Raw genomic sequence first — 23,079 nt, forward strand, 5'->3', positions numbered from 1 at the left:
CTTTAAATATAACAGATCTTCTTGGTTTCAGATCAGATATATTTTATTGATATTGTCAACAAATCTCAGGACACATTGTGGATTATCTGTTAATTTTGTTTTGCAGACCGCCACAAAAGGTTCAACTCTGAACTTGTATTTGCTATAAAAGGCAGGTAAACATGATTAGCATCTGTTCACTGTAATCATCACTTTCCACTACAGACAATGGGGATCAGCAGGATACTGTTTTTCTCATTTTCATAAATGTAATTCCTGATACATGTAACATTCTGAAAAGTTTACGGCACTGCAAGACTTTAGTTATTTCCTTTTGACATAAAAAACCCTATCCTCTAAATATGACATTGTCTTTCAAAAGCTACGACAACAGTATTATTTAGATTAACCTTTTGGACGCTAGACCGCTTTAAGATCAATCTAGATATTCTGAAGACAAATTTCCAGGTAGACAATATTTATTTTGCCAGTATAGTACATTATCCAGTGTTCAGCTGCATCATTCATCCACCCATCTCCCTCTCCTTCTCAGATATATCCCTGTAAATAATAAGGTTCAGCATAAAGTTCTCCCAACGATAAACGTGGAGGGTCTCACCTTTTGTCTTCATCTTGTACTGCAGGTGTAGTGTAATTTGTTAAAATTTGTTTAAAAAAAAAGAAACATTCTTTGCTTTTAAAATTATTTAACTGCTAAAATATGCTTATTATTCATGGAAGCTTTGAGATAATAGCTGATACGAGCAGCACTGAGCGGGGTCAAGTTGTTACTTTTAAAGAAGGAGGGCCCTACATTGGGGACCAGAGCCAAAGGACGAGGGTCGACTGACAGGAAGTCGATGTTCATCTGACCAATCACATGAAGAGAAGTCCAGCAGCACGGAATCCGCAGAGAGGACTCTCCCTATTAGCATACACTCTGTTTGTAGCTACGTTAGCTCATTAAGGTAGTAGACCACCCTTCATACAGCCTGCTGGACGCTCACAAGCAGTGGAGATCTGTCACTTTTCCTACAATACAGACGAGTAAAGCAGCAGGTGGACAAAGTAACATGTCGGTTGAATGATATCGGTGGAGATGTGTAATAAGCTGCATTGGACACTAAGGACCTACCTGGCTGCCAGCCTATCAACTGACAGCTGTCACCGCACCTAGCTGCTTAGCTAGCTAGCTAGGTGAGCTAACGGCTAACCAGTGTTTCTTCGGGCTCATTGCCTGGCTACATTAGCCAGTGCTGCTCCCGGTTCAGGGTGGAGAGCGGCGACTTCCGCATGAACGCTACATCTTATTATTTTCTCAACAATATTGGACTCGTCCTGCAGTTAAAACCATGAGTTAGCCAAGGAGCGTCGGACCGCAGTGGGTGGAATATTTTGAGGTCCAGCTAGTTAGCTAGCACTTAGCTTGACGCTAGCTGACTGCATTCATTCAATTATTTAAAAAACTGCTAAAGCCTTAACACCAGCACCTCAACGACCGAACGGGGACTGCTTATATCCATTCACTATTGTTATTACTTATACATTTTGGACTTGACCGTGCTTTGGATAACATCGAGGAGGGGAAATGAAGAAATTCTTTGATTCTCGACGTGAGTTGGTGAGTTCTGGGCCTGGATCCGGAGCCGGTGGAGGAGGCGCTGGTTCCGGCGGCGGTGGCAGCTTCATCGGACGGGTCTTCACCATCGGACGATATCAAGTGACCGTCGAGGAAACTGTCGCCGAAGGTGAACTATGTGGCTTTGTGTTGTGTGGATTACACACGCAACACAAATACGTTTGAGATCCACAATCTAACCTGTACATTGTGGTGAGGATGGACAGTCTAGTAGCATTAGTTAAATACAGAAGTGGCCCTGTTTTTCTTGGGATATGGCCTAGCGAGAGTGCCAACGTGGTACCCCCTTAATGTTATATCACTGATGCTCATGGTACAAGGCTTTAACAATTACTGTATCAGTTGTCACCACCCAAGGCAGCTCTTTTGATGTTCATTTACTTGCCAAGGAGCTTTGCTCCAATCACCTTTCTTATGTGGCCTCAGCTTATTTTCTTCTGTGTAATGGCCACTAGATTTGGGGGAGAAAAAAAAAGATTTTAAAGCTGAAAATTCAAACGTGTGAGAGGGTGTGTATACAATTGTCTTCTCTTTGCATGACTGCACTCTTTACCTGGAGGCTGGGAGGAACATTTCATAACTGGATTTTCTCCTGTGTTGTAAAGGACTGATGCCATGCTGAGTCATCTGTCTCGATATTTACTGAGGGAGTGAACAGATCACAAATGTAGATGTCAAAAGTTTAGAAGGAGGGAAAGGTTATCAGTATGTGCAGCCACATAAAACACAACCTCCTGACAAGGTGGTACTTTCATAACACATTTCCTTGGGCCTGCACGTATCTATGTTAACACGATCTTGCAGGTTGCTCAGCTGTAGGTGAATCTAAATCATTGAGTTAAAGGGTGAGACATGTTTTGTTAGAAACTGGTCTTAACCTGAACACCGGCTAACAGGTTTCCCATGGTCATTTGTCTTTGCAATAAGAGTCTGCCGCCATGCTCTGTTAGCTAAGAGCGCCTGTTATTAAATAATAGATGAAAGTAGACTGATTAATTCATCAGTACTATAGATGGGCCCCATCTGTTTGACCACATCGTGGCTTTATGAAGGGGTTAGACGGCTAACTGCAATCCTACCCTGCACTGAGGTGTCAGTGGAAATCTTTCTTGGAATTTGTTTATTCTGTGAGTTAGTTTTCTTATCAGTTCTGTAAAAAGCTTTGGCCTTATTGCCTTATTGCAAACATGTATTTGAGAGAGGCTCCATTCAGACGACAGATGAGTTAGGACTCTTAAACAGTATATTGCATAGTCGGTCAAAGTTAATATTTTCCCCAGAATTATGACTTTTTCACAAAATGTTAGTTGGAATGTTTTTCTGCGTATCATATTTTTCTTGCTCTGGCAGTGGACCTGCTGCTTGCGATGTGACTCCCCCCACTGTCACTAGACCTATTTATTCAGATGGTTTTGGTTGTAGTCTGGGCTATTAGATGGCTGCTCCATTTGGAAATTGTGGGTTTTTTTTTCTCTCCGTCTACTCCCTTTGTTGTCATTGTGGAACTTTGTAGCCTTTAGCTGAAACACTGACACTTTTCACAATATACAGACAAAAGCAGTCAGAGGGACACACTGGCTATTGTAGCTTCAGGCTGAAAGGTTCGTTTGGAATCATGTCATTATTGCGGTTGATATTTTAGATGTTTGGGCTTCGGGCAGAAGTCTGATTTGTTCTCAACTCGTCATCTGAGGATTTTCAGAGACACAGCTTTCTGTCTTTACTATCAACAAGATGTGTTTTCTTGTGTCTATATAGAATGTTTGCTTCTAACATTAGCCCTGTTCTGGAGATGTAACATATTGCATTGTATCAAGAGAATGTGTCCCAGTTCCTGCTATTGGACTACACAACATGGAGCTTCAGTGAGCCAGTCCCTCATTTGTAAACTAAAAGCATCCAGTTTTCTGCTAATTTTGTCTCAAGCAGATGAGACTGCTGCTAGTATTTCTTGCTGTCATTGCAGTTTCACGTAACCTTGCAGCGAGCATGTTTGTAAGTCATAGTCGTGAGGACATGTGTAGAAGGTATGTAAATACCACTACAAACTGATGACAAATTGCGATTGAACATTACTTTACTGCATTTTTTCACTGCAGTGCCTAATGGTGTATTTTTGGTATAATCCTGATGGTCCATTACGTCAAGAGACAGTGGCTAGCCTATTTGTAGCTGTACTTACAATCATTCGCTCATACTGCCTACTTGGATTGTAGACTGCTGCTAAACATGTTGCTTAAGAAGGCTGCTAATCCTTGTAACTTCTTACAGTCAGTCATCACAGATTAGACTGCGCAGGACAGCAGGGTTCAACTATCTGAACTCTGACACACACCCGCACACTTAAAGCCTGTGTTTCATGTGCTCATGAAGTGCGCGTCCTTCAGCATAGGTACTCAATTCGTTTTGATATTGTCCTCACCGTAACCCATTTCTCAAGCACAGTGCTACTCTGTGTCTTAATAACACTAATTACTCAGCCTAGTGCTCTGACACTATCACTTCTATTGGTGCAGCTCTGTGTTGCACAGTTTTGCATTTCATTGTGAAATTTTCTGATGACATAAGTACAAGTCTGTGTTATTGTCATCCATGGTAAGGAGGGTTACTGTGTTTATTATACTGTTTGTACTTAATTCATTTCTTTAGTGATACGGCTCACAGTAACGTTGCCTAAGACACGCCCACTCATACGTCGCCCAGACCAGTCACATGGAGTTGCCCTTAGCTTAGTGATGCGAGCTGAATGAGTCAGCCCAGTGCACGGCATTAACACAAGCTGTGAACAGAAGAGCTGCACTAACAACAGCCTTTACAGTGAAAGCTGCTACATGCTGTCAACACAACATTTAGAGAGAGAGAGGCTAAATGCAAACTGAAGCCAGTTCACATCTAGAAGTCAGTGAATGCAGTACAGGTCTACTTAGAGGAAAACATGAGGTGTAAGCTTCATGTGTAAATGCTATCATACTTTGACTTGCCTAGGTATATGTATTCATGTCTGTTGAAAGAAACATGTTTTATTCATCTGTGTGGTTGCTTCTGGTTTGAGTTGCTGTAGATGGATACAACAATCTTGTGGTTTTCCCCATATGTCACTATCACTGCAACCAAAGGTGGGGTGACACGTTCTCTCACTTCCTGTATTCTCAGAAGAAAGATACTTGCTGTCAGAGTCACTGTAATTGACACACAATACTTGTACAGGAGTATTTCTTGGTTACACTGGTGGAGAACTACAGAATATCTGCAGCTGACAGTGACTGTAGTGAAAAGTGAAATAAACCAGTTTTTAATATCGCTCTATATCTTTTATGTTAAAAAAAAAAAACACACCATGTAAGGTAGTGCTGCCCCTACATCTAGAAAGCAATAGAACAGGATATATTTTACTAATTCTGTATTACCGTTTGTTTATTGTACTTATGAAATATATGTGTGTTCATTCCATTTCTCCTTCTCTGTCTCTCCAATCATTTACAGGAGGTTTTGCCATAGTTTTTTTGGTACGGACTCACCAAGGCGTACGTTGTGCACTAAAAAGGATGTATGTCAACAATGAACATGATTTAGAAGTCTGCCAACTTGAGATACAGATAATGGTAAGTTAAACAGAGTGTAGCAAGCACATTACACACTACATTTTCTTTTTGACACTTATAGGAGACGGTCATGTAAAAGCGGCATGTGTTATTGGTTAACGTTACATACAAAGAAATACAGAGTTGACATTCAAATACTTGTTTTGATTTTCTGCCCCTCATGGTCTGAATGTGACTAACCCTGAATACTTCAAGTTCTTTATCCTTAAAGGAAAAACACTAAATCTATCTGAAAATACGTTTTGACCCTAGAATAGTGACAGTAACAGACGGGAGCTCAAGGGTTGGATTGTAAGCAATGCAATCTAAGCTCCCTTGTCATTTCCTAAATGAAGTCCTTACTGTAAGTGAAACTAAGCAGTTCCTGCAGCCACACCCTGGGTGGCATGACTGCTGCTGGATGGTTATCATCATTACATCCAGACCTTTGGCAGAGATTCAATATCTCTCTACTGTTAAAAATAGACTGAATAATTATGGCTGTATTTTGTCATTTACTAACCCAAATTTTTTAGGACTGTTAGATCTATGAAAAATGTATCGCCATTGTTTATCATTGTTGCTTTCTCTGTGTTTGTTTACATAGAGGGACCTAGTGGGCAACAAAAACATAGTTGGTTTCCTGGACTCCAGCATAACTGCAGTTGGAGCTGGCGATGTGTGGGAAGTCCTAATCTTAATGGACTTCTGTCGAGGTAAATAGGCCCACCTCCCATGTCTGGCTTTGTTGAGTTCAAAGCTCCATTACCCTCGACTTTTCCCAGCATCCTGTTCTGTTCAAAGGCAAATATTCAACTGACAGTTGTCGTGGTCAATAGAACTTCTGTTTCAGTCAATACATAGCTGAGTGGCCGTGCTATTTATAGAAAGTTCAAATATTAACATCACTGTGTAGTTGTTGAAGCCATCTTATGCTTGTACCATAAGATGGATAAGATTCAAATACACTTTTTATACAAGCACCAATGGTAATGCAGTGTGTGCACACGTTTTTTTCTTATTTTTAAATGATCAACTTTGTTGCACTGTTGAAATCAAAGCAGATGATGAAGTTGCACATTGTTGTCCACTGTTCCTGTAACAAAACTGTGTGAAATGATTTGACAGACCTTTATTAGATAAATATAAGCTTTTGTTTTTATTGTAGAAATCAATATGTTGCCAGGCCTTGTTGTATCCATCTATTAAACAAAAAAATGGATTTTTTATTATATAAAAAAGAAGTTATAGTATTTCCCACAGATTCAAATTGAGAAGAATTTAGTTAACTTTGTTGTTTATTGAAGTTGTACGGTATACCGTTACCTTGGCATCAGCTGAAATTTATAGTCTTAGTTGACTTATTTGTTTCATGCAGGAGGGCAGGTGGTTAATCTAATGAACCAGCGGTTGCAGACAGGCTTCACTGAAGCCGAGGTGTTACAGATCTTTTGTGACACGTGCGAGGCAGTCGCTCGTCTCCACCAGGGCAAGGCTCCAATCGTCCATCGAGATCTCAAGGCAAGTCTAATTATTTCCAAATATACTACTCACTGCATAAGGCTAGCTAATTGATGGCCACTCTAATTATTTGGAAATGATTTATTGACATGTTGTTTATGTACTATGAGTTCTGACAGGTCTTCTTTTGTTTTCTCATGTAGGTGGAAAATATTCTTCTACACGACCGGGGACACTACGTGCTCTGTGATTTTGGAAGTGCCACTAACCGCTTCCAAAACCCTCAGACAGAGGGGGTTGCAGTTGTGGAAGAGGAAATCAAAAAGTCAGTTTTCTCGGCCCTTTACACCTTCGATCCTTTCTCTTATTAAAATTCAGGGGCTCATTGTTCTGTTCTTAAAACCAGGTACACTACTCTGTCATACCGCGCTCCAGAGATGGTCAACCTCTATGGTGGAATGATTATCACAACAAAGGCAGACATTTGGGTGAGAAGAACTGTGTTCAACACCTTCATGCCACATTAGGATGACTGTATGATCACATCATTGATTGTGAAGAGCTAACATGCTAGACACAGACGCACATTTACATGAAACGTGTTTATCTTGTCTCAACAGGCCATGGGTTGTCTACTCTATAAGCTGTGCTACTTCACACTTCCTTTTGGGGAGAGCCAAGTTGCTATCTGTGATGGAAGCTTCACTATCCCAGACAACTCCCGCTATTCCCAGGACATGCACTGTCTCATCAGTGAGTAACCTTGTTCCTCAGAATATACACACTGCCCTACTTACAGCATGTGCTTTACACATATGTGCAATTACCGTGAGTTTGAATGTGCATTTTCATATGTTTGACTCAAAATAAACATCCTTTGTTCGTTGATTTTTCTCAGGGTACATGCTGGAACCTGACCCAGATAAGAGACCAGACATCTACCAAATATCCCACGTTGCCTTTAAACTGGCGCGACGAGAGTGTCCAGTCCCAAATGAACATGTAAGTCGCCATGACAAGATGAATGGCAGGGATTTGAGATGAGACTATGCTGTAGTCTCATCTCAAATTCCCAATTTTCCAAATAATGTTTGCATTTTAGGTGTCTCACGTACAGTGGTTTCACTTGTTTTTTAAGGAAAGTAATCTAGGAGATTATGATATTGGAGGGAAGCTAACTTTATAGCTTTTGCCAGTTGGCTGCCCTCCATTCATCATTCCGCTTTCTAATGAATTTACAAAGTAGCTCTGATTCAGCCAAATTACTTACCTCACCCTTTAAGTATTATTAAAGTGGGCAATAATGGTGCATTCATGGAAGCTGTAAATCAATACTAGAGTGTAGCTGTGAGACTGAAAATGTTTTATTAATACCTCACTGATGTGAGAAATTTAAGCTCTTTGGTTTGATTATCCTCGATTTAAAAAAATAAATAAATGCAAATCCTCTTACTGTTGTAGAATTCACCTATTCCTGCAAAACTTCCCGAGCCTATCAGAGCCAGTGAAGCAGTGGCCAAAAAGAGTCAAACCAAAGCCAGGTGAGTGAAAAGCCAAACATTTGACTTTTCATTGTTCTAAGAAATTCCTACATTACTTGTCAATTCTCTCCTTTCCTTCCATCAGGCTCACAGACCCCGCTCCTGCCATGGAAACCTCAATTGCACCTCGCCAACGACCCAAGGCTGGCCAGGCTCACCCCCAACCGATATCAGGCATTCTTCCCATCCAGCCAGCTCTCACCCCACGCAAGAGACCCAATGTGGCTGCTGGAGCACCACAGGCAATAGGTATGAGAAGCTCTGTGAGGCCTCTGTGTGTCGGGGTTAAGAACATTTTATCCAGGTAATACGGGCCTGCGTTTATGGAGACGGCTATTCTATACACAAAGGGACATCTTGTACTGAACTCAGCATAATGAACTGCTCAAGAATTTGACTCTAATGCCCATCAAGGGCTTGTATTCCCAGTGGTTCAAGTAGCCCATTCTTAAAAGGTTTTTAATTGTCTTTTTATGAGGCTTTTGACATTCACACTTTGACAAGGCTGTCCGTCTGTGGTCCACTTGCAGAATAGATGGTGGCGTGATGTCACACTAATTACAGTAGCACACTGTCATGTTTTTTTAATATGCAGTTCTAACTCACTCACCGGATGGGTCTAAAAGGAGGTAGTGTTAGTGGATTCAAATATATTATGTGTTATATTGTGTCAAATATATTATGTGTTATATTATTATGTTAATGAAAGAAAAACACTAGAGAAAATACCAATTTCTGTATTTATTTAGCTATGCTAAATGTTTCATGCTAAATAAATGCATTAATTAGAATAGAGTACTCTCTTATTGTTGTCTTAAGATGAAAATGACATGACCCTTTGACATTTGAGAGGTTGCAACAGCAAATGTCAGCTGACCTGAGGGACCTGGAGGAATAATAAGGGGTTAGGGGGTCTGCGATAAAGGAGTAGGGCAGCCTATTTAGGGCTTTAATTGGATGGAAACAAGAATCTTTGCAATTGATATTTGCACAGATTCTACAGGTCACCAGAAATATGGGAATGTGTGCATTTTTAAAAAGATACTCTTGATGTGATAAATGATAGGTCTATGTTCACCTCGTTCTTCTTATGTTTCTCCTTTCCAGGTGTTGCCATCAATGTCCCAGCTACAGCTGCTGTCCAAGCTGCTCAACAGGCTCCTGCTGCACAGGCTGCACCACAACCAGCTCAGACAGCCAACATGCAGCCACAGGCTACACCGCAGCAGCATCAGCAGCTCCTCATGAAGCAGCAGCAGGCCTCAGCCTTCTTAAGCCCACAGAGCAACCAGCAGGTAGGGATGAATGGAAATACTTCTTTGCCACATTGATTGTGTTTGAATCTCACACAGCGATACTGAGGGAAAGTGTGTGGGGAAAAAAAAATACAATTTTCAAACCAAAAGAAGAGTATAAGAGGTTTTTGAGATGTAATTTTTGCACATTATTTACAGGTAGAGTACATGAGTCCTTCCTCTTCCTAAACAAGTTGTCCCAGTCGAAAAGGCCTGTGTGTTGACATGTGTATGGGACCATTTGCAAAACAGAGTGTAGTTGGCTCGGCTGTGATTGACCACAATAGAGACACAGTTTGGATTATCAGTTTGTTCTGCTACTCATGCTTCAGTTCACACTATCACTATCAATGCAATAACACAATGCGATACCAGGCACAAATTACTGTATTGAGCTAGTAATGACACATTATCTTAAACATACAAACACAGTTCTGAGGGCCTGCACGTTTGCACGACCATGGAATCTGTAATATTCAGCTACTATAATTTATTTTGAATGTTTTCATTTAAGTATCCATGAATGGACAGTGACAACTTGCTGCTTTTTGCCTGAGCCGTCCTGCAACTTGTTTAATATGTCTTCTATTAAAAGTTGTCAGTAAAGTTGTCAAAATATTACATGCATACAATACTATTCATCCCTGGTGTATTTTGCAGACAGAATCTATGCTTTTAGGGTTACAAATATTATTTATTAGACTAAAGTTAGAAACCTAAATGTGAATGAATCACTTCTCACCCTCTGTCCTTCCTTTATATCGCCCTCTGTCTTATGTTGCATCTTCATTGTGTACTGTCTGAAAAGTAGATAATAAATCCTCAAAAGTATGTTTTAAAAGGCTGCTGCACTCTTCAAATAGCTGTACGTCATGACAAACTGGGCCTTCCTCATTCTTGGCTGTGTGGTATTCCTATGTAGCATCAACTGGTACAGAGCCTCCTCCAGCAGCAGCAGCAGCAGCAACAACTACAAAAAGCATCTCAGGCGTGTACCGTGCTGCAGTCCAAACATAAACCTGTTCCTCTAGTTATTGCCCTGCAACACCAGCAGCATGTAGCCCCCGTCCACGAAGCGGCAGCTTCTCATCTGACCCCCATCCCTGAGTCTGCAGTCGGCCCTGCAGCTAACCCAGAGGTTGTGGTAACATCCTACTCCCGTTTCCGTCTGCTGCTCTTTTGGGTCTGGGAGTTGATTACCAGCTCGTTTCTAATCAATCACATCCAAATTCTTACTTTTCCTCTTCCGGGGTAGATGGAAGGCAAGAATGGTCTCACAGAATATATTCAATGTGACAGTGTGAATGCCATGTAGATAGAAATGCTTCTTTTAATGCCATCTTGCAGCAGTTAAATACAGTATAAGTCACGTGATTACCAAATCATTTAGTGTTGCTTTCCGAACTGCTTCTTTCAATTGTCTTTTTTATGTTGATGACCCGACTCTATGTCCTACTGTTAACTCTATTCATCAGGTGTATCTGTTTCTGTACAATCCCTCTACTTGGAATACTTTCCCTTTTTCCCTAACAGATTTTCTCTGTCTTTGTTGTGGTTTTAGAGGAATTTATAATCCATCTTTTTTTCCAGATTTTCATTTCTAGTGGATCTTGCTTGCTTGGTTGGGGATCAGTTTATGGAACTGAAATTTTCTCTGTTGGCATCGAGTACATTTTCATCTCATATTTCCTCTTCTGTATCTTTTTTTTTCTTCTTTTTCTCGTAGACGGCTGGTCGAGTGATTAACAGAGTCGGCTCATTGACACCCCCCTCGTCGCCAAAGATGGCTCCTAAAAGCGGTCACAGACGCATACTGAGCGATGTCACTCACAGTGCTGTGTTCGGGGTCCCAGTCAGCAAGTCCACCCAGCTTCTCCAAGCAGCCGCAGCTGAGGCGAGCCTCAACAAGTCCAAGTGAGCAGAATTAACTCCCTTCAGTGATCTGAGGATAAACTGTCCTCCACTGAGTGAGCGGTGAAGGGCAATAGACGGTCCATTCATATGACAGAACCCCGAAGGAGGATAAACGAGCCCTTTACGTCCCATAGAATCCAGCTTAAGAAGAATCACTCGATTCAGTATTTAAATAACTCTACTCACTTGGTCTTATTTGCATACATCAGTAGGCCAATGTCCACAGACCTAACAGCCATGATCACATTTCACTGAGCACTCTTAACCGTGTTTATGTTTACACAGATCAGCCAGCACTACTCCATCTGGCTCCCCTTGCTCGTCCCAGCAGAGTGTGTATCACCCAGGTGATGTTGACGCCCTATCAGCTCTTGCTGCACCCAACACTCAGCCAAGCTGGAACCCCTTTGGGGATGATAACTTCTCCAAGCTGACCGCAGAGGAGCTCCTTAACAAAGACTTTGCAAAGCTAGCTGAGAGTTAGTGCAACTTCATCGCTTCATACTCAACACCTGCAGCATTGGTAGATAGTTGTGTGATCAAAAATATACAACTTTGCTGTTTGCTTGTGTGCAGCTGCTGCACCAGGAGAGAAGGTCACGGGTTCCACTGAAAATCTCATTCCAGGGCTCATTGCTTTTCCAGGTAAGTCTGTGCCTAACTCTTATCACTATGCTGTCCCATGGCTTTGCATCTTCTCCCAGGAGTCATCAGGTGGACATTTCTCTCAATATCCACATGCAACAATGTTCCATTGGTAAAGGTGGAATTCAACCATTTTTCTGGATTGAAAACCTCTTTATGTGTCGCTGTCTTGGCAAATGTCTAGAGTTGTCATAAAAGTAAGCTTATGTCTTGTCTATCCTCTAGTCCAACCCACTCTCTTCTCTGTTGTACATGCTCTCAAATTCCCTTCATTTGTTCTTCATCTTTATTCACTGTATAACGTTAAGCTGAGAGATCTGCAGACCTCATCAGTGCAGGTTCAGCGTTGTTGACTGTCCCGGACCCTCTTAATACCCTCTCCCTCTCTGACACCACAGGTAATTTTGACACCGAACAAGCCGTGCCTTTTGATTTCCTCAGGCCTTAGACTCCCGAACAAATATATTCTCAGAGTTTATGAGTCACCTTTTTATTTACGGAAGTAGTTTCCTGGATATCGCACTTCCCCGAGGTTCGTTTATGAGTGCTAGTTGTGTGGTTTGGATTTGTACACGGCCCTATCGTGTTGACCTAGCAGGCAGCCTCACAGTGGCTCCTTGTCAGCCTCCATGAATAGAGACTAGAGCTACAGCTCCGTCGCATCTCATTTGCAGATCTGTGCTTTCGACGTTGCCTGGTAACACGAAGGACAAATTCCCCTTTGTTAATTGGATTGCCTTACTGCTGGAGGAGCCAGCTTACCATTGCCACTAAGAACTAGAGAAAGTTACGCTTGCTGTCTTGTTAAAATTATGTTCCCTTCAGTTTAGCCGTTAACTGTTTTAGAAGTAGCGCCTACTTCTGAGCTGTGTAACCTCCTTTGTGTAGCTGCTGTTTAGAGCCAGAACTAAGAGGATAAAAATGTTGAGACTATTACATAATCAGGGTGTGGTTAATCTTCTCTAACCAGCCTGAGCTGGATGCATACAAGCAAACACAGTCTGACTTTTGCTGATGTTACAGAGAGTCGTATCTTAGCAGCATTGAGGACATAAGATACTGTTCAGCATTTCTAACATTACATATGTTTTCTATTGACTTCACTGACTTTAACTGGAATATGTTAGGGTTTGTAAAACGCCTTTCATCAGTGTTGGCCTCTTTCCAATAGTGAAGGGGGCAAACGGTCACATCTGCTGTGCCATTTTCTGAGCCAACACATTCCTTGACCCCCCCCCCACCCCCCCCCACCCCCCCCCACCCCATTTTGCCCCATAGCAGCGTCCTGTAAGTACGAGCTCCAGTGAAACGTTAGTAATTTGTAATTTCATGCATGGACTGCATTTCATCTTAATTGAGTCAATAATTGTTTATATTGATACTAGAAATATATATAAATGAATTGGGAGGGTTGGCATGTGGACGGTGACATTTTGGCACCATAATTCTAACTGTGAAGGTAAAGTTTTGTCCTTTGCATGGGATTTCACTCAACTTGCTGGCCTTTGAGTTAATGACTGTGGTGGGCAGAACTAAATAAACTAACAAATCATAAGATAATTTTTTCATTGGTCTTTGGTTTCATGCAAGCAACCTGATTGCAAGCCATGTAAATGTAAAATTACCTGAAAATGTTAACATGATGGTCTTCATCCCGATCCCTTTATATTTTTCTTGCCTCCTGAACATATTTTGTCCCTAACAATGTAAGCCATGTAACCAACCTTATGTCTACGATATTATAAATATTTGTAAACTGTAATCATCTTCATTAATGCTTGTTAATACGGTTTCACATCTCTTAAGTTTATTTGCTCTTTTTTTTGTTTGTGTACAAAGTCCTCCCTCGTTGCCATTTTCTCTCTCTTGCCACCTGTCCAATACTTCTCTTTGTCTTTTTTCTCTGGCTCACAGAGAAGCTGATTGAGGGACTGAAGTCTCCTGAACCTTCTTTGCTGCTCCCCGACCTCTTAACCCAGGCCAACCCTTTCAGTAGTGCTGCAGAGAGCTCCGCCAATGGTACTAGCTCCGTTTTTGTCCCCTGCATTGCTCTAAAATCCCCAGTCTGCTCCGCATGCGTCTTCCTTGCCTTCCCAACTAATGCAATCTTGTTTTCTTTTACATTACTTGCCCTGTCTTTAAACTACTCTCTTTTCCACTTGCTGTCTCCATGTAGTGAAGGCAGAGATGTGTGTGGATTCTCTGATTCCTGGTTTGGAAGCCCCCCAGGCCCAGCAACTCTTAGGCCAGCCAGAGCTCATCCCTCCCAGCATGCCAGGTTAGCGTCCTGGACCACAGAATAGCAAATCTTCACATCATTCTTTGCAGCATTTCCAGTCGTGGTCATGATCCCCTTGTTACTTGTTGATATCATCTCAAACTCATTTATCATTGACGAGTACTCTTGCGGCAGATCACACCGTCCTGGCAACAACACTGCAACAACAAATCAGTTTGGCCTGTCGCTCTTTTAAGATAGCAGCTCACTTCAGTGACTGGAACAGTTGCTTCACTAAGGTTTTTTAGGGTGTTAAGCAATCTATTCAATGAGAAAATGTAACAGATTTTTCTTTATCAAAGCTTATCTTACTCCTAAAACCTACTCAGTCTCCTGCAATGATTGATATTAGCTGTGGCAAGCATGTCGGTTTTGGGTTCGTAGCTACTGCTGAGTGTTAAAGTGTTGCTCCTGCTCCAGACTTTGCAGTTTATTTTTAATGGGGATTATTATGATTATATGCTTTCAGAGATTAGACGGTGCCTAATTAACAAAATGCATTTTCCTCTGCACCAACAATCCTGTTTTTACTCTGACCCTTTGCCCCTTTTGGCTTTGCTTGATCCTGTCTCAGACTCTCTCACTGGGGAGGACTCTCTGCTGGGTTGCGATCTTCTATCTCATACTTGTCCTCATGGAAACCAGTCTGTTTCTGCTCTCCCTCCTCCTTCCTCCTCCTGCTCTTCTGCTCATCCTGGCTCTGGATCCTGTCTGGAGGAGCTGCTGCCTGGTCAGACAGCTTCTGGTAAGACCTCTTTGCAGCACCCCTCAGCTAGCCTTAATGTCTGCTGGGCTCTATCTCTATGGCCCGTGAAACCAATCACAGACTACAGATTCTTCCAACAGCAGGAGGACATGTTCAAAATGTGATATGGAAATTGAATTAGGCACATTAAATGACAGCTTCACAGACCCCTTGACTCATTTGTAGAAGAGCCAAACGCCACCTGAAATGCATGGCTTTTAAATACGGTGACTGCCCTGGCGCCATCTATTTATAATCTACTTGCATCCTACTTTCTTTTTTGCTCTTTCCTTTGGCTGAGTTAACTTCTTTTCCCCCCCTCCATCATTCCTTCACTTCCTCTACCTTCACCGCAGACTCTGCTTTCCTCATGTCGTGTGGGGAGAAGGGCAATGAAGACGAGTTTGACCCTATTCCTGTGCTCATCTCCAAAAACTCAAATCAAGGTAAGGTTAACAGAATCCCGAGATGAGCACTTACAACTGCGGAAGCCCAGGCTATGAGCCAAAAAAGATGAATGCCTTAGACCCTAGTTCAGTTCCATAGCTCCTTCCTGTGACTGCTGATGCGAAGTCTTGTATGGGTGTGCTTGTCACATTAAGGCTTTTTTTATCCCATCAAGCTCTCACATTAGTCGTCTTCCTCTCTTTTGTTTCTAATGTTATACTGCCAGTGATTCTCTGCCTTGCAGGTGTTTGGCTCTTTGTAGTTTATCTTGAAAGCCTCCTCATGTTAGAATGGCATTCCCTTACTCTCCCCCTTTAATGATGCAGCTGTATGAAGATTACCCCCAGCTCACTCTCTGCCTGTTTCTCTTTCTGCCCCCGTTCATGCATCTCTCTGCTCTGCCATCATTTTCCCTTCATCAACTCCTCGCTCTTAATTTCTCCATACAATCTCTGTTAATATTACTTATTCTTTTGCTTGTTTTTTCACAATCTCCCTCGGCTCTCCTTCCATGTCCATCTCTGTCTCTCTCTCTCTCTCTCTCTCTCTCTCTATCTTTCTGGCACGTTTCAGGTGGTCACTCGCGCAGCAACAGTGGCAGTTCAGAGTCCAGCATCCCCAACTTGGCCCGATCCCTTCTGCTGGTGGATCAGCTCATCGACCTCTAGAGGGGGTGGGACAGGTTGAAGGGGCAGTGTGCAATCCTAACAAAGGGATGAGGGGAGGGCGGGGGATAGAGTTGGGGAAGCCGAGGCACTTAATGTAGCACCTTTATGAATTAAAAACGGAGGCGTCAGCATAGATTGGTTCAGTGGAACCTCTCTTTTTATGTGCCTCCTTGGCCTCAACTCCATCTCTAGTTGCCTGATAAGCTGGCTTCACTTATCTCTGCTGGCCGTTGACATTCCCACACTGGTAAAAAAAAAAAAGTCTTTTCATTAATGCCTGATCATATCGACCGCTTCTGTCTTCCTCATGCTTTCCTCATACTCGCATTAATATCCCTCATTGAGCGCACTGTGCCGTGGTGATTGACTTTCATCACGTGCACACGCTAAACCGCTTGATCACAGCCGCATTGTGTTCACTTTGTGTACTTGTTCGGGGTTGAAGCTTTATTTAAACAAGCCACCTTCAGGCATGCTCATTTGTGTCAGGGGTCTGACTGAAGAGGGAGGAGTCAGAAATGCTGTAGACCTCCAGGATAATGTGATGCATTGAATTAAATTTATTGACCAATCAAAGACGCACCCAGAGTGAACTACTGAGAGCTATTTGCATTGATTGAACCAGTTTGTAAACCAATGAAGACAAAAATGTCAGCTTTGGGCCGTCTTTACAGATTTCTCTGTAGTGGTTTGCTGTTGAAGGAGACTCCTTTCAAACTGTCTGCACCATCTCAGCAGTTCTGTGCTAAAATTCCAATATAGATTAGTAATCAACAAGTATTTATCTAAGCTAACTATGTATTCACAACTGCAGCTTCAGCATAACTGTAAATTGCCACTTCTTTCTGGCTGATTAATCGGGCTCCATTGCCATCGCAGGATGCTTTTTTTTAGTTGGCAACACTACAACACTTCTTAAAACCAGTTTGTGTGCATTTTACAATTATTTGTATGAGTAGGGTCATGATATGGCCGTTATAGCTTTGACCCATTGTCAAGATAAGCACAGCAGAAACAAAAGGGAATCCAATTATTTGACCTGCAGCCATGCCAAAGCTAAAGGAAAGATTTTATTATTTTGCTGTTTGTCATGTGTCTGTCTGCTCTCGGGGTCAGTGAGGATGAGCAGGTGTTTAGCAGCATAGACGGCGAGGTGCAATGTAGATTTCATTGAGTTATTTGTGTAGGTACTGTGCTAACAAATACGCTTTATATGACGATCTCCCTCTCCAATTGACATCCTCTCTATCTCGTCTATCCACTCTATTCCCACCACATATGTTGAGGTCCTTTAGCCAATGGGTCATTCATTTCAGCCAGAAGAGAAATTCAGATACAAAATCCTTTATATGTACATAAAATCACTGTTCTTTTTTGCTCTTGTCAGCACTGGTAAAAGTAGAATTTTTAGTGTGTAATATTTCAAGGCATTTCATCTCTCATGGTATGAATAAATGTGACTATTATTTATGGCGCTTCAGAATGAATGTATGAACTGAGTACCATTATGAAATATGTACAATTTACAAGGATATATAGATTAAAAAAATATTTGTATATGAAGCTGTATTTAAGAGTGCAAAGATGTTGACCCTCTGTGTTTTCTCTCCATTCATGTCAAGCAGTCAGCTAGTATTGATATGTTCTCTTTATACCTCTCCACAGCAGTCCTGTACATAATACTGGTTCTCGTAAGTTACTGTATATTACTGGGAGAGATTTTATCTTAACGGACAGCAAAATAGAGCTAATGACGGAAATAATTTCCTGATATCTCTGATAACCATTCTGTTATTTGGCTGATGAGCATAAGAATGAAAAAAAACAACAACATCTGTACAAGTTGTTTGACATCTCATCACAATCACTACAACTGACTTTGCAAGTAATATCTTTCATTTTGGCTTTTCTCTAGCCAAGGAAGGTCCATTGCATAGTCTTGAGTCTCTTTTTAGGGCCCATATCACCTTTTAGATATGTACATACAAACAGAAAACATTTCCCCCGGTATGCCATCGCTGGTATATATATGCTTGAGGTTTGGGTCATAAATAGTTTTCTCCTCCTCCTGCCCCAGTATTACATATTGTAAAGGTTAGTCGTAGACATCAACAATACTGTTTTGGCATGGGTAAATAAATACAACTATGATTTTTTTGTCTTTCCATTGAATGTTTGTCAGTTAAGTCGTTTGCATTTTTGTGGCTAATCTATGCAATCCTACAATACCGCTTCATGTTCTTATCAGACACCACAGTGCTGTATCCTGTAGAGTTCTCGCCTTCGCCGTAGAGTTTGACTTGTGTTGCTGTGTGAAAACCAATGTACTTGTTGTGCTGGTTGGGTTGATTATGGTGCCAGGTATAGAAATTACTTTGATTATATCAAAAATGTTTGACATGATTTGGCATATGTCAAAGCAGGACCATTGTGGAGTGTGGACTTCTATTTTTATGAATTAAGGTTCAGAATGAGAAACGATAAATAAAACCCATTATTGTGAATGTAAATTAAGTGTCACATTATTTTATTTTTACTCGGAATAGCAAAGTAGCAAGCTGGCTTTATTGACAGATGAAGATTGATTCTTCCATTTTTATTGTTTTAATTAGCAGACAGATTTTTTTTTTTGTTCCCTTCTGGGAAGCAAATTAGATTGTAGATACTTTTATCTAACTTGATGGTACCCACTAAGGCCTTTTCTGCGCAGATTTCAGGATTTAACCATTGTTTGCACCTCTTAGTTAAAGCATCATCAGACACCCTGAGATGGACTATTCCAGTGTTTTCTAGGCTTTGTGTCCTATTCCTCTCTCTTGGCACCCCCTCATATCTTAGTTGTTCTTCGCCTCCTGGACATGTATTTTAAAATCACATCACCGTTCACTGCTGTTGTGAATCTAGGCCACAAACTTTGATAAAGGGCTTAGGGTTCCTGGTATGTGTTCCTCTTTGTTAGACGTTACCATAGATGGACTGCAGGGCCTTGATGGCTGTTATTCCACGATGTTATTCAATGATTAGCAGTCTCACTGTTAGTTGTTGTTTGAGTCGTCAGCTCTGACCAGTGATCTGTAGATAATTTTTCAATTTGATTTACTCCAGTTCAAATCATGTAGACAAAGTGTACATGTGAAATGGGCCGTGGACAGTTTTAAAAACAGACGAGTGATGAAGGAAATTACCCAAGACCTGAAACAAAACAAAAACTCTCTTTTAATGGCTGCAACTAACATCTGCCCAAGAGCTGCCAGTTAACAGCTGCTGTCGACACTGCTGAGGTAAGACTGTCTCTGCTCATCTTTGCAAACCTGTCTGTCCCTAATTACCTCTACTGATGCTTTGAAAGCTCTGTGTCCTTGTTTCCACAGACCTATTGACTCCCTCTGAGCTCCCTCTACCTCAACACAATCAATTCTAACTAAAAGCCAAACCGCTGCTTCCCCTAACACGAGGCACTGTTTTTGAAGGTTGAGGCTACTGCAGCTGTGCTGAAACTAATTTGTGGAAACAAGGTTATTTGATGTTGTAATGGTAGAGCTGGCCATTCTTGTCTGTCGGATGTGACTTGTTCAGAGTAGACTGTCTGTATTTGTCGTAGTCCTGTGCTGGTTTCTCACTGTTGGGTCGTTGTTATTGATTCTTCAGTGGTTACAGGTGATCCATCGGTCGTATAGTATGTTGTTTGTGAATGAGGTTTAATAATGTGGTAGATTTAATGAGCAGCTGGACCTCAGGTGGTAAAGTTTGTTGCTACTGACAATATTTATACTTTCTAATGTTTTTGTTCACCTCTGATATGTTTTTCTCTATCTCTGCTCTCTAATTCAGATGTTCAAGGGCAGAGTAATGGCTACTCTGTGCTTGGAGAGGGACAGGAGACCGAACCTCCAGAGGGACATTCTCAAGCAAACGAGGGATGTGTGCACTCCAGTGATGAGGAGGAAGAGGAGGAGGAGGAGGAGGAGGAGGAAGAAGCCCATAGAGAAGAGCAGCAGGATGAGGGGGCCATTGAGAGTCATGCAGCAGCACATGACTGCAGCGGCTCCAGACCTCTGCTGCTGGACTCGGAGGATGAAGAAGAGCAAGGACCGGACTCAGCCCTCCACTCATCACCGCACTCCAGCGCAGGACCAACACAACCATCGACTACCTTCCACCAACCTTCTCCAAGCACCTTTACTCAGAATCACTCCCAACATGTACACGAGCCAGCCAAAGGGGCGGATGTCGCTGCAGATGTTTTCTCAAAAGCCCCCTTTCGGAGTGCGCAAGAAGAAGCAGCCGACGTGTTTGCCAACGCTCCATTCCCACGCGCCCTCCTTGCAGCTCCGCAGCCGTTTGATGTTTTCTCTCAGGCTCCCTTTGGGAAAAGAAAGGAGGCTTTAGGAGCTCAGCACTCGTATCCTCATGCCGCTGGAGTTCACGCTGCAACCCCTGATCAAGGTGTGTTGGGAGAAGTTGCCCAACAACCTTTCCGCCCACAGGCTCTGGCCAAATATTCCCGACACTTTGAGGGACCTGTGGCCGAGCAGCCCGTAGCAGCTCATCGAGTAGTGTCTAACGTGAACAGGCAAGCTGCTGTGGCCTCCGTCCCTGTGGGACCTCTTCACTCATGGACCTCAGAAGTGAGCGCCGTAGACCCCTTTGTCTCTGCACCCTTTCACCTCAAGGCACCACAAGAAAAGCCCTGAACGCACACTCAGTGGTCAGGGCAGTGGGTATCAGCACTCATCACTGAATTATGCAAACTACAACAGGCGCACTGCATGCTGTCACCAGCGCTGCAGCTGGACTGCAGGCCTGCATGGATCTCATTCATGGCTCCAGTTAGTGATAGTGCAAGGTCATCTTTACACTTGAATGCTAAAATGCTCTGAGTTAAAAAAAAAACAAAAAAAAAAAACAACTGACATCATTCCCTGACTCCTAGTTGCTTTTTATTTTTCCTGTCGCATCCTTTTACCTTTTTCATTGTCCTTAATCCTTTTGGTACGTACATCTACACAAAGACAACATGGTGGTCAAGCATTTGATTTGTTTTATTGCCTACCTCAGTTACTTTTCGTGTCAGCTCTAAAACACCACACGTTAAGGGAGTTTGTAGATTGTCTGCAGCTTCGGCAGTTTGATTTCCTGTATATTTTAGCTTTACTGTGAAATGATGATCTGATGATGCCGCATTCCTCCATTGTGTTGGTTCTCATAAATGTGTAATTCAGCTTCAATCACAAGATCATAACTTCACAGAAGCTTTTGAAGAGGAAAAGACTGTAAAGATGTTTCAGAGGAATCTATCTGTAATCACATCAAGCCAGACATTTGTAAAACAACCTTACAATCATGCCTTTCAAAGTCAATAGTTTTGGGCCCTTGGTCTTTAAGCTTGACAGATGCTGAATACTGATGCATAGACATTTTTAAGGATAATATTTGTTGATATGACATGTTTGCATTTTGTCATGTATTGTGTTTGTGGTCCCTGTCCTGTCTGATGAAAATGGAATATCAAGTGTTTATCCCATGTAACGTACGAACTGTGTTTAAATGTTAGGCATAGAAAATACATTATAGTAGTTCTTATTTTAGATAAATGTGGAACACTTGCTTTTCTTTGTTTCTACTTACTTTACAAGATGATATCTCTGATGCCTTACACTTTTACAGTTCGTCCCACTGACCACATCAGAATAATTCACCTTTGCCTTTTGTGCCCTCCTTTTAAAACTGCTGCATTTACTTCATTTGATTGCACACACACATTCAGCACCAAATACTTGTGTACAATCATGTACAACTTCTTTTTGCTGTCTGCCGTATGCTAATGCACCAAGACTTTCATTCAACTCTAATGCATCTCTATAATAGGTCTCTGTGAACTCCAAGTGTGTACTAACTGTGTCTAACGCTTAGGAACAACTTAAGTGAAAACTTTTAATTACAACTTAAAACTGATGCTTTCCTGCAGTCACACAAATATCTACAGCACTTGTGCATCGCAGTTCCAGTCAGGGATTGTAATAGTAGCATCTTGTAAGTGAGATCTTGAATGGTGACTGATTGATGACATTCCTTTTGAATTTAATTCCATCGCCATTTGGGAATATGTTGTTGTCTTTGTGCTCTGTCTCTTTGGTTCCCACCATGGCACTTTTTGAGAAAGGGGATCCAACCTGTTTCAGCCCAAAGTTTAATTCATGTATTCTTCTGTTGCAATTTAAAATCCTCTGCTTTCTTTTCAAAATGTACAATCTTTTTTAGAAATGGTCACTTTTCTCACCCAACTTGTATACATGAAGGTTGCACATAGTCGCTGACACAGAGTCGGGGATCCCTAAGAATGTGTTTCGATTGTAGCAGCTGTATAATGTATTTCAATCAGTGTTGTGTCGGAAATCTTTGGACGATTCAACAACTGATGATACTGTTGGACAAAAAAAGCACTCAAAATACTTGTTATGATGCACAGCCTGCCTTTGAAAACTATGTTGTAAGTCATAAAAAAACTATTAAATGAATGTAAATCAAATCTTTGCAGTTTTGGGGTTATTTATCATCTTAAAAACATAGATGTGTATGTCGGCAAAAATAAGCACAAATACTAATGTGCTTAAGTATAGTTTGAGGTACTTTTAATTTGACTATTTCTATTCCATTCTAATTTATACTTCTATTCCACTACATTTCAGTGTTTAACGTTGTACTTTTTATTCCATTTACCATTCTATGGAGATCTCAATTTTTACATACAAAGCATCTACTTGACTACAAGATTAGAATATTTACATCTTAATGCAATCAACAATAATAATCCAATATTATTTTGTAACATGCACTGACTGGGACCATATCATACTTCAAGTACAAGTACATTTGGCTGCTAATA

At 41.6% G+C, this 23,079-nt stretch overlaps 1 protein-coding gene across 7 annotated transcripts; it reads left to right on the top strand.

The window, feature by feature from the left end:
- The first annotated feature begins 866 nt into the window (after positions 1-866).
- Positions 867-22,722, top strand: LOC137866746 (AP2-associated protein kinase 1-like). Of its 7 annotated transcripts, none has more exons than XM_068702830.1 (21): positions 867-1,727; positions 5,102-5,220; positions 5,807-5,915; positions 6,578-6,720; positions 6,864-6,985; positions 7,067-7,148; positions 7,281-7,413; positions 7,559-7,662; positions 8,122-8,201; positions 8,287-8,450; positions 9,309-9,496; positions 10,419-10,634; positions 11,223-11,410; positions 11,696-11,889; positions 11,987-12,055; positions 13,970-14,074; positions 14,232-14,333; positions 14,908-15,078; positions 15,435-15,524; positions 16,099-16,207; positions 20,025-20,092. In XM_068702830.1, the coding sequence occupies exons 1-20, from the start codon at positions 1,568-1,570 to the stop codon at positions 16,191-16,193; spliced, it is 2,634 nt and encodes an 877-aa protein (XP_068558931.1). In that variant the 5' UTR covers positions 867-1,567; the 3' UTR covers positions 16,194-16,207; positions 20,025-20,092. The 7 variants fall into 7 exon arrangements, with proteins under 7 accessions (XP_068558931.1, XP_068558932.1, XP_068558926.1 ...); XM_068702831.1 differs by having other exon boundaries at positions 16,099-16,198; positions 20,025-20,091; XM_068702825.1 differs by lacking the exon at positions 16,099-16,207 and having other exon boundaries at positions 20,025-22,722.
- The last annotated feature ends 357 nt before the right edge of the window (positions 22,723-23,079 follow it).

This window comes from Cebidichthys violaceus, unplaced genomic scaffold (assembly GCF_023349555.1).
Source record: "Cebidichthys violaceus isolate CVI_PGR_0920_01 unplaced genomic scaffold, fCebVio1.0.p SCAF_9, whole genome shotgun sequence".
Taxonomy (NCBI): Eukaryota; Metazoa; Chordata; class Actinopteri; order Perciformes; family Stichaeidae; genus Cebidichthys; species Cebidichthys violaceus.